Genomic DNA, 15423 nt, shown 5'->3' on the forward strand with positions numbered 1-15423 from the left:
TTTCCAGGGGAGGGGCTCCGAGCTGGGCCCAGAACCGGGTCCTGGAGCGCTTTAATGGAGTTCTGGAGGACGCCGCCCCCCCAAACCAGTTTGTGTTCCAGCTGGAAGGACTGCAGAGCGTCTCCTGAGGAGCAGGAGGGAGGTGCCGGGTCTGCCGCCGTGTCCGAGGAGGAACTTCCTGTCTGCGCGGTCACGTGACGGTCTGGTCCTGGTCCACACAGAACCAGTATGTTGTACTACTGCTGATAGTCCAGACCCAGATGTACCATGAGACCAAGAATAAACTATTTTACCTCTTGATGGGTCGTGTTTCATGATGTCATGAGGGGGGCGGGGCTTTGCAGTGTACCTGCTGTCAGCTTCTGTTTGTTTCTCTGTTTCTCTTGGTCATTTATAGAAAACTCGACCAAACATCCTTTTGGGGGGCGTGGGGGTAAGGGTCCAGCAGAACTTTCCTTCGTTGCCGTGGTGATAAGTTCAGACAGCTGTGATGGTCGGTTTTGTTTGGGTGACTGGGTTCAGTTTGGGTCATCTGCGGTCACCGACCATCTTCTGGAGCCGCTCAGCTGCTGTGGGTGGAGCTAAGGCGACGCAGCTCAGACATCCGTCACCTGGAGGAGGGTTAGGGGTCGTACCTGCTCCTGATCGAAAAGGTGAGGAGTTTGTCTGGACAGACGGCGTCTTCGTTATCTTCGTCTGAAGACTGAACAAATGGTAAATGAAGGCCCAAAGCGGTCACACACTGGTGGCGGCTCCGCAGGTGAACACTGGCGCCAACCGGAACCAAAGACAACGTGGGGCTCAGTCTACATTTACATGGAGAGGTCTGGGGTTCAGCGTCTCGCTCAAGGACACTTCATCACATTGCTGAATCTGTGAATTTCCAATTAGAGGTCGGCCGCTCTACCACTGCGCATTTAAAAGGATTTATGATAAACATGAGACAGTTAAAGTTCAATATAATCAATAACTGCAGAAATATCCTGGAAACTAAGACCATAAGAAACTTCCGTTTCTGTAGAACATGTTAACATTTATGAAACTTACACCGTCCAGGTTATACTCACACTTACATGACAGCGGAGAGGTAATAACACGTGACTGCAACTCCTAACCAATCGGGTTTCACGGTATCACGTCACCGACAGAGATATTCAGTAGGTGCCATGTCACACTGACCGTTGGTTCGAATCCGACCCTCGCGGAGGGACGCTTTCCACACTTCGCTGAAAATACTCCGCCGCTTTCTTACATAAAGTCTGACTGCTTATGCATTAAATATGTCGGAATTTTCACATAATATCGCATAGACGAAGAGATGTGCCGCATGGATTTGTGGGTAATCCCCGGATAGGTGTCTACCGGAGGGGGATTAGCTCAAATGGTAGAGCGCTCGCTTAGCATGCGAGAGGTAGCGGGATCGATGCCCGCATCCTCCAAAGGATTTCGTTTTGTAAACATTATCAGTTAAACCTTGTTCTGTTTTTTCAGAAATCCTCTGATCTGATTTGAGATTTGAGTAGATCTGTTCCCACCATAGTCTAATCATGCAGACAAAACAGTCTCATTCACATTAAAACATAGATTTCCAAACTCTGGATTCACATTCATCAACCCTTTTTCATACACCGACAACAAGCGTGTTATAACTCCTAATAGTCATTGTCAATCAGAGATCTTCTGTTTCATTATTTTTGTTTGTTAAACATAATAAAAACTGAGAAAACAAATAGAAATAACATTTACATAATTATGACCTGAGCCTTAAGTGGCTCAAAGACTAAATTATAGTCACAATTATAATTATGTTTATTGTTGTAACTGAGCTCAATAGATCTGCACACTTTAAATGTCCATGTTTTCAAAATTTACTGATTTTATTTTGAAAGGTTGAAAGTCGAGGTGCATTGAATATTTGAAAAATCTCGAACCAGAACCTTCAGCTACATTTTACTTTTTATTTCTTTTATGGTAAGTTTATCAGGTTCATTACATATGTTTGAATGCAACCACAAGGGGGCGTGATCCGAGACTTCTGTGTCCAAATTCCAGGTAAATGCAGGGAATCCAACCAAAACCAAAGAACAAAAAACAGAACTCTGATAACGGACTGCCTCTGGCTCGGATGAACACAGAACATACGGATTTCCAAAACCAGGATGTTGATGATGCTCCCGCCAAAATGAGATCACTTTCTAGATGGAAGAGATGGAGTCGTAGTATAAAGAGCTCTGACTTTAATTTCTCTACAGACGACACATCCGTTCATGGTTCTAATGGACCCAGGGAACACAGACTGAAATAATGGCTCTGGTTCAGCACAAAACCATCATCCGCACTCAGAACCGGGTCCAGGACTGGTTAGACTTCTGCTCCGAGGACATCTGTGGGTCAGTCGGCAGTCTGGGGCAGCGGAGGAGCACGGTCACATTCAGCTGCTTCACATGAAGTCATCGGAATCGTAACCGTCCTGAAAAGCGATGGCAAAAACATCAGAGGTTTTCATAAAACATCTGTGTTTCTTCTCCACCTCTCCTGCAGCTTCAGTCTCACCTCGTTAGTTTTCATGTTCTCGCCCCTCATCAGGGCAGAATAACTCCTGCAGAAAAGCAGGATCCAGAAGTCAGGAAAAGACGGCAGAAACACATAAAAGAGGAACGGTGAAGGAGCGTTACCTGAGCTCCTCCAGCTCCTTTTTCTTTTTCTGCTCCTCCTTCTCTCTCCTCTTCTGCTCCTGGAGCTGAGCTTTCTTCTCATTTCTCTCCTCTCGATCTCTGGATTCTTTCTCTGCTGCCAGATCTGGGAACCGCTCCACTTTGGTCTTCTCCAGTCGGTTCACGATCTCGTTGATCTTCTTCTCCACAGCCACCACGTGTACCTGTAGGAGTACAGATCTGGGATGAAGGAGGTCTCAGCAGGAGCGGCCTGAACTCGAGCCGCTCACCTCCTTTTGACGATGGAAACCGATCTGGCCTACATCCATGTCCCCCGTTTTCTTCAGGTTGGCCCACGGCGTGTAGACTACATTGATGTTGTTCATCTTACAACCTTAGCACAAAGCAGGCGACGGCTCAGAGAATCCAAGCAGAACCAACGCTCCAAAGCTTCCGGACTCACCCTGGATGCTGTTGTTCTTCACCAGCTGAGCGCAGTCCACCAAGACCTCTGCCGGAATGTCGTCTATCGTTCTACCCTGTAAAGAAGAGCCAGAAACGTCTCACGACTGCTGCTGAACCGTCAGAAGACGCCAGCACCAGCGGGACGTTCAGGTAGACCAAGCGGACTCACCTTTGGCATTCTCAGGTAGACGTGAGCTGAGGAGAGTTTGTCCACATGGAACCTGCAGATGAAGACGAACTCAGAAAACTGCAAACGGTTCAATAGAAAACATGCAGAAGCTGAAGAGACTTGATTACCAGACGTCTTCAGGCCAACCGTACTTGATAAGGTCTTCATCTGGAGACAAAATAAACATGCTTACGGTAAGAACCAGAAAAAGTCCCGGTTCTAAAGGAGAACCAGAACAAGTCCCGGTTCTGAAGGAGAACCAGAACAAGTGCCTGTTCTGAAGGACAATGGAGACTTGCAAAGATGGAGAATGAAGCTGATGAGTCACCATGACAGAAAGAGCAGAAGTTAGACTGAAGTCAGAGGGATGTCTGTGAGGAACGTCTGTGAGGAACGTCTGCGAGGAACGTCTGCGAGGAACGTCTGCGAGGAACGTCTGCGAGGAACGTCCCTCGGAACGTCTGCGAGGAACGTCTGTGAGGAATGTCGTGACGTACGTCTGCGAGGAACGTCTGTGAGGAACGTCTGTGAGGAACGTCTGCGAGGAACGTCGTGACGTACGTCTGCGAGGAACGTCTGTGAGGAACGTCTGCGAGGAACGTCTGTGAGGAACGTCTGTGAGGAACGTCGTGACGTACGTCTGTGAGGAACGTCCCTCGGAACGTCCCTCGGAACGTCTGCGAGGAACGTCTGTGAGGAACGTCTGTGAGGAACGTCCCGAGGAACGTCTTTGAGGAATGTCGGCGAGGAAAGTCCTGAGGAACGTCTGTTAGGAACGTCTGAGAGGAACATCTGTGAAGAACGTCTGCGAAGAACGTCTGTGAGGAACATCCTGAGGAACGTCATGAGGAACTGAACGGTTTCATCCAGAGAACCACAGACGTTTGCTCAGTAGATCCTTCTGGAGAAGAACACATAAGACGAATCTGGATTGTGTCTTTGTAGATCTATAGAAAGTCTACGACGGGATCCAGACAGGAGGACGTTGGAGTTCGTCAGAACATGGATGAGAGCTGAAAGATGGTGGTAACAAAGGAGTTGATCCATGGTGGAGGTGGAACTCCAACATTGATCAGCTCTTTCTGGTTTCCATGGTGATGGACAGACTGACTGATGACGTCAGACCATGATGATGGGGAGGAAAGGGTTAGAGTGTGTCGGTTCAGAGACTCTGACACAGAGACAGGAGGCGGAGCCTGGCGTGGAGACAGAAGGCGGAGCTGAGGCAGCAGAGATGAAGGTGATGAGATTCTTTGGGAGTGACCCGGATGGATTAGAAAATGACCCATCAGAGGATCATGGGAGATGTTCTGGAAGCAGGTGAAGACGCCAGGAAAAAGGAGGAGGATGGATGGAGACGGATGATTGGCTGTGGCGCCCCCTAAAGGAAGCAGCTGGAAGACAAACAGGAAGTGGAGCAGCTTCTGCTTTGACAAAAACAAGAGACTTACTTTCGTGCTTGTCCTTCCCCATGTAGATCGTGAAGGGGGGGTCCACCACTTCAGAAAAAAACGACAAACCGGTTGTTATTGACACGAAGAACCCCCACCCGCACGCGCACGCGGCACTCACCGGCACTTGTGAAGTAAAAGACCATTTCACCCCCACCCCAGGCGGAGCAGCCCCCCCGCGTTCAGCTGAACTTGTCTTTGAAGAAACCGAAGCTCTGCGGACACAAACAGCCGCACGCGCTCAAAGCGTAGCGCACATGCGTAGCAACGGACCGACAGGAAGTAGCGACGCTCCTACAAAATAAAAGCCCGGGGACTGAAGGCTTTTCTCGACGCATGACGTAGGCGGATGTCCTGACAAAACACTTTCTGTTTGGGGAGTTAGCATAGACTGTATATAAAATAACTGGACAGAGCAACCCCCCCTCCTTCCGTGTTCCATATAGGAAGTACCACTGGGTTCCAAAAAGGCCAAAGTCCCATTGACTTCCATTGGGAAACAGACAGTTATTTCTCAGTCATTTTAAATCTCAGAATAATCATTCTTCCTCTGCTGCTTTCTGATTAACTTCTTTTTTCTAATCCTAAATTTTTTAAAGATTTTTTCCATTATCACAAGTTATTGGAGTTATAAATCGACCAATCAGATGGCTCAATAACCGTTTGTGGGTCTGACGTCGACCGTCTGGGGGGTTTGATTGACAGATGACGGGTAGCCAATGGGAGCAGACTTCATCAATGGGTCCGTGAAGACCTTTTAACACCTACTTTACAATTCAACAATGTACCAATCATTGTCCTACTGTTGTTTTCCTCAATGGAATGTACCGATGCAGCAGTTTAAAACAACAAGAGGAGCATGCTGTCGACATTTTTAGATGAGGATTTACTCTGTAGAAATAGATTTCACTCTGAGGTTATGTGCTTTGGACTTTTTTGTTTGTTTAACGTTCGTTTTTCTTTATTTCACTGTTTTGATTGTAGCTTATAAATTATAAGTTGCATATATGTGCATAAAATCACCAACCAAAGTTTCATCTTCGCCGCACTTTTCCAGCTTCAGCCTGAATTAGACGCAGCCGTCTGAGGAGCGCGAGACAAACTTGAAAGGACCTGGTCGTATTTTCAAACAGAAAAAAGATCCAGCTGTTCACTTGTTAGGATGGTTATTTATTTTAAATACCGCTGAACGCGCTTCTCACGTGCATCTGATCAGACTGTAACGTGGCCGCGCATGTGAAGAGACGCGCGCGAGGGGGTCAGCAGCGTCACCCAAATGCTCCTTTTATCTCGACAAAAATGAATAAATGTAAGTAAATCCCAAAGGACCGCTGACAGAATCAAATGTTGGAATGGTTCTCCCTCAAAGGCTTCAACAATGACTTGTACATTCAGCCCAGTCTCAGTAAAATACGGACATATCCCACGGTTTGGGAAATACCGTGTATAATATACGGCAAAACCGGTTTTTGCGTGCATGTAATACGCGCGGTCCTAAACGTGTTAAATCTGTTTTCCACGTTTGACACGTCCCCTGGTGGAGGCGTGAGCATCACAGACAGCCCCACAAACGAACAATTTGCTTTTCTAACCCTAACCATAACCGTAATCCTAACCTTAACCGGGAACGACGTCATTTAGAAAAGAGCCGGAGGATTTCTGACCACGTGATCAAAACGAAACCTAAAAAGTCGTGTATATTGTATGCCGGCTCTGTTGCTGTCTCTGGGTCGGTCTTGAACAGCTCTAGATTCAAATTGTCATGACCTGGTGCTTTATTGCTTTTTAGTGACTTGATGACTGAAGCAATTTCTTCCTTTGTTGGTGGGTCAGTGTTGAGATATTGGAACCACTTTTCAAGACAGTTTGGACATCAGCGGTTTGGACATCAGCAAGCATACCAGAAGAATGGGCTACAGGTGTTATTATCAAAATTCCAAAGAAGGGCACACGCAGTGACTGTAACAACTGGCGGGGTATCACCCTTCTGTCTATCCCCAGCAAGATCCTGGCCAAGATAATCATTAATAGGTTGTCAGAAGCCGTGAATGCAACACTTAGAAAGGAACAAGCCGGTTTTAGAAAAGGAAGGAGATGCACAGAACAGATTTTTACTCTGCGAAATATTATAGAACAGAGTGCTGAATGGCAGCGAGAGCTCTTAGTTAACTTTGTAGACTTTGAAAAAGCTTTTGACAGTGTGAACAGAGACACCTTGTGGCAAATCTTGAGGGCTTATGGAGTACCGACCCACATGATTCAACTGATTAGAAGCTTCTATAACAACTACAAATGCTGTGTGGGAGGAAGTGACATCTGGTTTGAGGTGAAAACTGGAGTATGCCAAGGTTGTGTGATGTCAGCTCTTCTCTTCTGGGTGATGCGCCACACGACCGAAAAAGGACCAACTGGCATTAGATGGACACTTTTCTCCACCCTGGAGGATCTCGACTTTGCTGATGATCTGGCATTGCTCTCTCATATTCACCAACACATCCAGGACAAGACTGACCGGTTGAATTTGGATCTCAAGTCGGTCTCAAAATCAACCAGAAAAAGTCAGAGATTCTGACCTTGAACATTTCATCTCAGACCCCAATCAAGGTCAATGATCAGAATCTACCATTCACAGAAAGCTTTACTTACTTGGGTAGCATCATAACATCAGATGGTGGAAGTAATAAGGACATACAGAACAGGATTAACAAAGCAAGGGTTACATTCAACAGCATTATATATATTTGGAAGTCATCACGGTATAACACCAAGACCAAACTGAAACTCTACAGCAGCTGTGTTCTGTCGGTGTTATTGTATGGAGCAGAGTGTTGGAGAATGACACAGCAAGACTCAACAAAACTCTCCAACTTTCACACAAGAAATTTAAGGCGGATATTAGGGATTTTCTGGCAACAAAAGATCTCCAATGAAATCCTATTGTCCCGTTGCAACCAAGAAGACATGTCAACAATTATCCTCAAAAGACGCTGGACATGGATAGGACACGTAGTGAGGAGTGAAGAAAACACAATCATAAAAACAGCACTACACTGGACACCGGATGGAAACAGAAAAAGAGGACGGCCCAAAATCACCTGGCGCCGAACAGTAGAGGCTGAGCTAAAGAATTTGGATACACCTGGGGAACAATCAGCACCTTGGCCCGTGACCGTCAGAAATGGAAAGATTTCGTTGCTGCCCTAAGCGTCTCAAGGTGTAAAGGGCAGTAAGTAAGTATTGTACGCCGGCGCAACCCATTCTCTACCATTGCGTATCATATGCACGCAAAAAGCGTGTTTGGCATATATTATACACAGTATTTCAGAGTGAAAAGTCGTGGAATATGTACGCATTTTACTGAGAGTGTGTTGCAGCAATTCTCACGAGCCGCCGTGATTAAAGAAGAAGCTGTTTACATCCCGCTGTCTCGTGGTCGAGGCGTGGAAAGAGGCGGACGGTTACAATAAACTCCCTCCTGATTGGCGACAGTACTTCCTGTAGATTCCATGACTCAGCTATGACTCAGACCAATCGCTGAAGATGGGTTGCGAATGGCGATATCCGTTTCAGGAAGTGACGGTGAAAGCGGCGGCCTACTTTCGCGAGGAGAGGAAGTAATGCATTTCCAATGGGAGACCTCAGTGCTCGCTCTGTCCATTGTTTTTACAGTCTATGGGAGTTAGTCATGAAAGATTTTGGCTCCTGTCAGAACCAGCGTGAATTTCTATTAAAATAACAAGACAATAAAACAATAATTAAAAATGTTTAAACAAACATTTATACAAAATAAATGATTAAATGACAAATGTTTGAAAGCTGCGGTCACAAATAAACATAACAGAGACGGAAACCAAACAGAAAAGACATTCCGTCGATCTATCAAAACATTGTTTTCATTTTACTGTATTGTATGTAACAAAAGTAATAAATTAATTTAAATCAGAGCAGCAGAACAAACCAACCCATCCATTTCTCTTGATGATCCGCCAGTGTCATGATAGTGTTGTCATGACAACATGGAGCTGATCCAAACACTGGAGTGAAGGGATGGAAAGAAACCTGGCCCCGAATGCAAACACCTCATCAGTGATGCAACAGCAGCACTTTGACTCCACAGAGCTGACCAACAAAAACGGAAACCTTTATAGACACTGAGACATAATATAAACAGAATGAACCCCGTTCTCTGCTCGTCTTGAACAGGGTCATTACAATACGAAAAATTAAATTGAGATATTTGCTCTCACCAACACACCGACATCCTTTTATTAAAAAACTCCTGGTTTCTCTCCAGAATAAACCAGACCTACGATCTGTCAATCTGCACATCAGAGGTTAATCCTGTCAGATGGGTCTATCTGTTGTTTTTACCCTCAGACATTTTTTAAAAAGCTTTGTCAGATTTTGATTAAACATGGTTACACAATCATGCTAACATATGATTGGGTAGGAACGCTACCATAACAAGTAGTTGAACCACTGACTGTATATGAAACCTGGACAGAGTGAGTGTGCCCAACCTCCGGCTCCAGTGAAATTAACCCAATTCAGTCGGCCTTTTTCTGCAATACAGACGTCACTATTTTGGAGCCTTTCGGCAGTGATTGGTCCAAGTTGGTCTAACCAACCCCCAACACTGGCAGGCGGAACGTGAGGCCAACCCGGAAGTAACAAAACGTTGCAGTACCGGCACTGACCAGAGAGGCTGGTGCTTAGAGTGAGCAAATTCCCATTGACTCCCATGTTAAAATCCTCATTTTCAGCCCTCTAGTAAACCCCTTTAATGCCTGGTGCTTAAGGTTTTATTTCATCAATAGAAGCATATTTGATCCATGACAACTCTGAGGGGAGTGAATTTTTTTCCAAGTTTGTAATTTCTTTTTAAAACAGCATTTATTTTCGCTTAATGAGGGGGCGCTGTCTTTGATTGACGGGTGACGATCGCGGTGGATTCTGGGAGCTGTGCTCCGGTGTTTAGCTGGTCTGCTACAGAGTTAGCGTTAGCATGAGCGCTATATTTCGGTTTTTGTCCTGCTGCCGTGATGTAAACTGTTCTAATACGCTCTGGGAGTCATCTGGTGTCTTTTCTCTGGTAAGTACTAAAAGAATAACTTTATATTTGCCGGAAATAAATCATTAATGTATATTATGATTATTTATTTTAGTTCCAGTAATTCGATTTTTTAAAATTCTCAGCAACATTAATATCTATTGTGTTTAAAGTTTAAAAAATGACGTTTTCTCAGTATTTTTATTGATAGTTCTTTTCTTTAATCGCAAAGTTATAACATATAAGGACATGATTCAGATCTGCTACAGTAACACCAGAATCTCTTCATGTGAAGTTAAAATGTGAAGACAGACAACTTTCAGTTAATAAGAACATGTAGTTTAAATATTTAATTTTTAATAAATGTGTACATGTTATATTTAGCTCTGTCTTTTTTAAATTGTATCTAATGTTTGTCTTGTATGTTCCTCTTCAGGTCTGCTTCTGCTGGTGAGTGGATTTATAATCCAAAACAACATTTACATTTAAAGGCAGTAAAATTTTAATTTTAACATATGAAGATGACTCCTGCTGATGTGTGATTCAATAAAAATCATGTTTAACGTATCTGAGTGACCAGTCTCTTCTGTTTATTCACTGTTTTAGCATATAGGTAAAACAAAAGGAAATGTGGGTCAAAGTCAGATCTGTACAAAATTTATTTTTGAAGCAGATGAAATGATTCAAAACATCACAAACATTAATTATTGAACATTCAGAATTAGTTTTCCTTTATTCAAAGTAGGGGCCTCTTTACACATGTCATGGTTAGAAAGCATCATCCATGATAATACTGTCTGTTTTTATATTTAAAGAACCTAATAAATGATCCTAAAGAGTACATTTCTATCTACTGAAATAACATTCAGTAAGAAATGAAAGAGAATAAAAGTTTATTGCTGGGTTGAAGAGTTTGCAGCTGCTGGACATTCTCTCCGTTCCCAAAGACAGCTCCGGACTCCAGACGTCGCCCGTTCACGTCCTCCACAGTGATGAGAGAACCAGGAGCTGCTCTTCCTCGTAGAATTAAAAATAAAAGATGTCCACCATCGTCCGCCTCAGCTGATCCAGGTGATGTGGGTCCTCGCCGAGCTCACGTCGCTGTGGTGGTTTTGTTGAACGGTCCTTCTGGTGCCAAATGGAAATGATGTCACCATTAATCCAAACTGTAATTGTAAGGAAAAGAAAATAGATTTCACTCAAAAATATTTGTACAAGTGCTGTTTCTGTAAAGATGAGCTAAACACACAAAATAAAATATTTCATCTTGTTTATGCTCAAAATACATGTGAATATCTTTAAACCAAATCTTTTAAGAAAATGAGTTTATCTTTGAAAGAACATGATAGTATTTAGTTTGATTGTCAGCAGAAGAGGAGGCAGCATCAGTCTGTTTAACCTCTTCAGACCTGATGTTCATCACATTCTGACTGATATTAGTTCATTCTGCTTCACTGTGACTGTGTTTAGAGGATTCACTTAAATATTAGCTCCAGCTTTGAGAAGTTGACATGATTAACTTAACTAAGAAGTAAAAAGAAATGTTCCTCATATTGTAATCACAGCATCATGTGATCATATATCAACAATTTGATTTAACACTAGAGGAAAACTACGTTTTACACAATCATATTACTGTTGTGGTGTATTTTAATGTGTATATAAAGACTACAGTAACTTAAGACTAAATAACTCTTATTAAATAAGATATCTTCGGACCACAGAAATAACATGTTCAAACAATGAATGTTCAGTTCGTACTAAACTCGTACCACGGAAAAATACGTTTTCATTGTTGTCTAAAAGTTACTTCCACCGCGTTACAGATTGTGTGTAAAACACCAAGTACTCACCTGTAAAGATTCATGATGTAAATAATCCACCGCGGTGCAGCTTTGCTGGAGAATTGAAGCTGTTAGCCGTTAGCATAGATGAGGCACAGACGGCAGAGCTGTGGGCGTGAACTAAAACAAACCGGAGGAAAAGCGGGTGAACTCGGTCCCGCCCCTTTTCAAAAGTTTACGTCCGCACTGTTTATGCTTGTTTTAAATTAAAATCTTTTTACTTTCTTTTAATTTTATTTTAATGATCACATTTTTACTATTTCTTTTGATTGTTTCTTTTAATGTTTTATGTAAAGCACTTTGAATTGTCTGTACATGATAAATAAACTTGCCTTTTCCCCATATTTGGAAGGTCCGTGTGAGGCGGAGTTAACTCCAGCCAATATGGCTGCGGCCATGAACTGAATATTCAGGCTTCATTTGGGGGACTGTGGAAGTCAATGGGTGATGTCAGAGACGATGCGTCTAATTATATATTATGTCTATGGTCTGAGTCAATGTTTCTATGGCAACCACTGCTACCAATCAGGAGTGAGCTCGTTGGAAGGCCACACCCCTTCCACTAAAAGCAGCTCTGGAGAATCTGGAGAATGAAGAACAGATTCTCCTGACCCTTTGAGTGGAAGGGGTGTGGCCTTCTATCATGCTCACTACTGATTGGACAGAGTGGTTGCCATAGAAATGCAGACTAAGACTGACATGTACAAATCCCAGCTCACTGAGGACGTCTGGTTCCAAAAGGATGACAGACACATCGCGAAAAATGGTGTCTGAATGGACTTAATCTGGTTGGAACTGAAAGGTATTTTCTATCCACATTATTCCTAGCCCCCATGAGCCTTTGCGTGAAATATGGTTGATACTTCCTGTAGACACCGGAACTAGCATTTATTTACATTACAACCACTGACTGGACATAACAACTTTTTTTAAAGTCAATGATTAACTGTAGAGCTGACAGCACAGTTCCTCTTGTTTTTGATCTATAACTACATATAAATGTGGGAACACCAGCTGTCACGTCTCAAAAGACGCGACGTAATAAAGATAGCTGCTAAAATTGAGGGATTGGAGGATGACCTTAAAAATGGCCAAACAGAACTTACAGTAGCATTTTTAGCTACTTTCTCAGTTGCTGCAGATGGCGAAGCTATTAAGCTATGAACAATCTTAAAAGCTCCGAGGCATATCAATACCTTCATACCTTCACCTCATGATTCTTTATTGTTTGAAGCTGTTGGGAAAAATCGTTTTTTTATGCTTATTTCTGATGGAGTTAGGACACAGTGCTGATTCATTGTAACTTTATCTCCTCACGAGCTTGTGTTTACATGCTGGATGAGGGATGCATCGCGCTGTGTAGCTTTTGCCCGTTTCATGTTTTGACAAAGTCAGCTGTGGTTTAAAAATAGGTAATTTTTGAATATCTGATACCAGGAGATGCAGCAAATACACAGCAAATATCTTTTCTGCTCTTGTGACGCTGCTGTCAGGTATCGGCAGTACGTCTCTTCTTCTCTGGTGTTCTGGAGTAACCCCACCATAATGTTGGAAATGGATTTTCCTCCATGTACTTTATCCACAGAATGAAACAAAGATAATTATAATGTCTTCGGTGGCTTCTTAAGATTTACATTTTTCAGCCACATCCTCCTGACTTCATCCTCGCCCGGTAGACGGTAAAATCTGTACCGAGGAGGGCAGCTGCACCCCCTCTTCGTCAGCAGCCCATGTCCCACAAAACGCTCCTTAAGCCACACATTTAATTAGTTTGGTTGTTAGTGCAACCACGAGCTGCACAGCATGTACCTGAACTGTGCAAAGACATTTTTGAAACTTTTGAGGGATTAAGTAAAACACAATTCTAAAGTTTGTATGCACCGCTAAAGTTAACAAAACCGCCAAGTTTCAGTGGAAACCAATAGCGCCGGGAACTTCCGGTATAGAAACCGGAAGTTGCACCCATAACCCCTTTTACATGAGCGGCCTGTCACTAGGCGTGTTTGAGATCCCCAGCGCCTCACCTGAATCATCGGCGAGACTAAGCTGCTGCTGGAGGGGCGGAGAAAGGCGCCTGAGATGAGGGTGAATGACGAGACTGGACGAGATCCAGGAGTTGGGGGTTGTCCTTACCATTCGTCTGAAAGTTAATAAGCCACTCCTCCTAGTATGATTTGTGATGTTGTGTCTTTGATATTATTTTTTTAACATCTTTAAAAATAGCCGCGGGATTCATTGCATGTGCACTGTCCCAAATAAATAAATAAAACTAAGTTAAAGTTAAGTTTTAGAGACAACAATAACAAATATAACCACAGATTATTTGAAATCTTGTTTATTTTTTCATCAGTGATTCATTACCTTCCAGAAAAAGTAAAAAAATACACAGATGTCCTTCATTTAGCGCCAGTTATTTCACATCGAACTACAAGAATTGTGTGGACACAGTTTCCCACAATGCATTGTTTTGTAGTCCTGCAGCCAGCGCAGTACCTATTTTCTGGCTGCGCTGGCTTAGGAAGGCGCCTTGAACCCGCCCCTTTCTCGCGATACTTTGTGACGGCGCACATTTGACAACATGCACCGCAATCCAGGCGATCTGCGCAGCGCCGGGGGATCTCAAACACACCTACTACCCGATCCCCTTTCCCGGCCCCAGGAATAAGGTGGATATGGTGATGTCAAATTCGCTCAGTCCAGTTCTCTTATATAGTCAGAAAGTTGAACCAAGTGGAAATTGAAAAAAATCCAGATGAGTTTAACTTTTATTTTGGTTAAAAATATAAAAGAAGTTGTTTTTTATTTTTAAGAAGTTATTTTTTTGATCTGTTTAAATGTTTGGCCTAAATACTTTTCCAATCAGGCGTACATCTGCAGCAAAGACCCATCTATCCTCACGGCTCTGGTGTCGGAAAATTATCCTGGGCTTTTATTTTGTAAGCCACGAACGAGACTCCGCCCTTCCGCTTCCTGTCGGAAGGCGCGCTCTTCAAAACGTCCGGGCGAAGAAGGCGCGAGGAGGTTGAAACATTTCTGCGCGTGTTCGCTTCCCTCACGGTTCCGTGTCCTCGCGGTAAGTGACGGACATTCTCGTTCGCGCGGCTCTTGTAGCTGAGGAAGGGGGGTCCGCGCGCGCGCGCGCGCCGTCGGTGTTCCGGATCACTTCCTAGCTTGTTAGCTTGCTGCGGATTATCGGTGTTTGTGTAGATCAGGAGGTCCAGAGTCAGGCCTCGAGGGCCTCCCGCTGGTTTACCAGAATCCCGCCTTATCTGCCGCTGGTTACCTGATCAGGTGTGTTCAGCCAATCAGGAGCGTCAACGGCATGCTGGTTAGAAACCATGGAGGACAGCGGCCCTCGAGGACTGACTTGGGACCCCCCCTGGTGTGACGTTTCTGCTGGAGGTGACGTCACGACTCGTAAAGATGGTTCCGTTTGTGAGAGTTATCTGATCAGTAAAAGAGTAGAACCATATCGAGCCGCCGGGACCGGATGACGTCATCACAGCAGCTTTATTCTGTAGTTCTATAGAGAAACGTTTCTAGATTCTGCAGGAACCGGGTTGGGCTCTGACCTGGTAGCAGAACGTCTGTGGTTTTGGTTCAGGTGAATCTGTCCTGTAGTTCTCAGGTCTGAAGATGATCGGCAGGAAGCGACCGACTGTGGACTCTGACAGGTTAGAGCTGTCTTTGCTGGTCCTGGTTCTGCAGATTTTACACTCATAAGTAATCAGTCGTTCAGGCTCTAACCTTCATGACCCCCCCCTCCCACCCCGTTTAACAGTCATCCAAC

General features: G+C 44.0%; 2 protein-coding genes and 1 non-coding gene across 3 annotated transcripts in view; 2 read left to right on the plus strand and 1 right to left on the minus strand.

Annotated features, from left to right (window-relative positions):
- Positions 1-1366: 1366 nt before the first annotated feature.
- trnaa-agc lies at positions 1367-1439 on the plus strand. The gene has a single exon. It is a non-coding gene; the product is annotated as a tRNA-Ala (tRNA).
- Positions 1440-2209: 770 nt separating this feature from the next.
- Positions 2210-5036, minus strand: ccdc25 (coiled-coil domain containing 25). The gene is made up of 9 exons (XM_024264024.2): positions 4861-5036; positions 4740-4787; positions 3417-3456; positions 3289-3340; positions 3118-3193; positions 2945-3048; positions 2676-2878; positions 2554-2599; positions 2210-2470 (listed from the first exon to the last, which is right to left on the minus strand). The coding sequence occupies exons 1-9, from the start codon at positions 4883-4885 to the stop codon at positions 2441-2443; spliced, it is 624 nt and encodes a 207-aa protein (XP_024119792.1). The 5' UTR covers positions 4886-5036; the 3' UTR covers positions 2210-2440.
- Positions 5037-14561: 9525 nt separating this feature from the next.
- esco2 (establishment of sister chromatid cohesion N-acetyltransferase 2) overlaps positions 14562-15423 on the plus strand; it is a gene marked incomplete in the record, with an annotated part of 5744 nt that continues 4882 nt past the window's right edge. Inside the window, 2 exon segments of the mRNA XM_036215468.1 lie at positions 14562-14706; positions 15255-15307. Coding sequence (XP_036071361.1) covers positions 15270-15307 — 38 coding nt within the window.

Source organism: Oryzias melastigma, linkage group LG15, assembly GCF_002922805.2.
Source record: "Oryzias melastigma strain HK-1 linkage group LG15, ASM292280v2, whole genome shotgun sequence".
NCBI classification, from domain to species: Eukaryota; Metazoa; Chordata; class Actinopteri; order Beloniformes; family Adrianichthyidae; genus Oryzias; species Oryzias melastigma.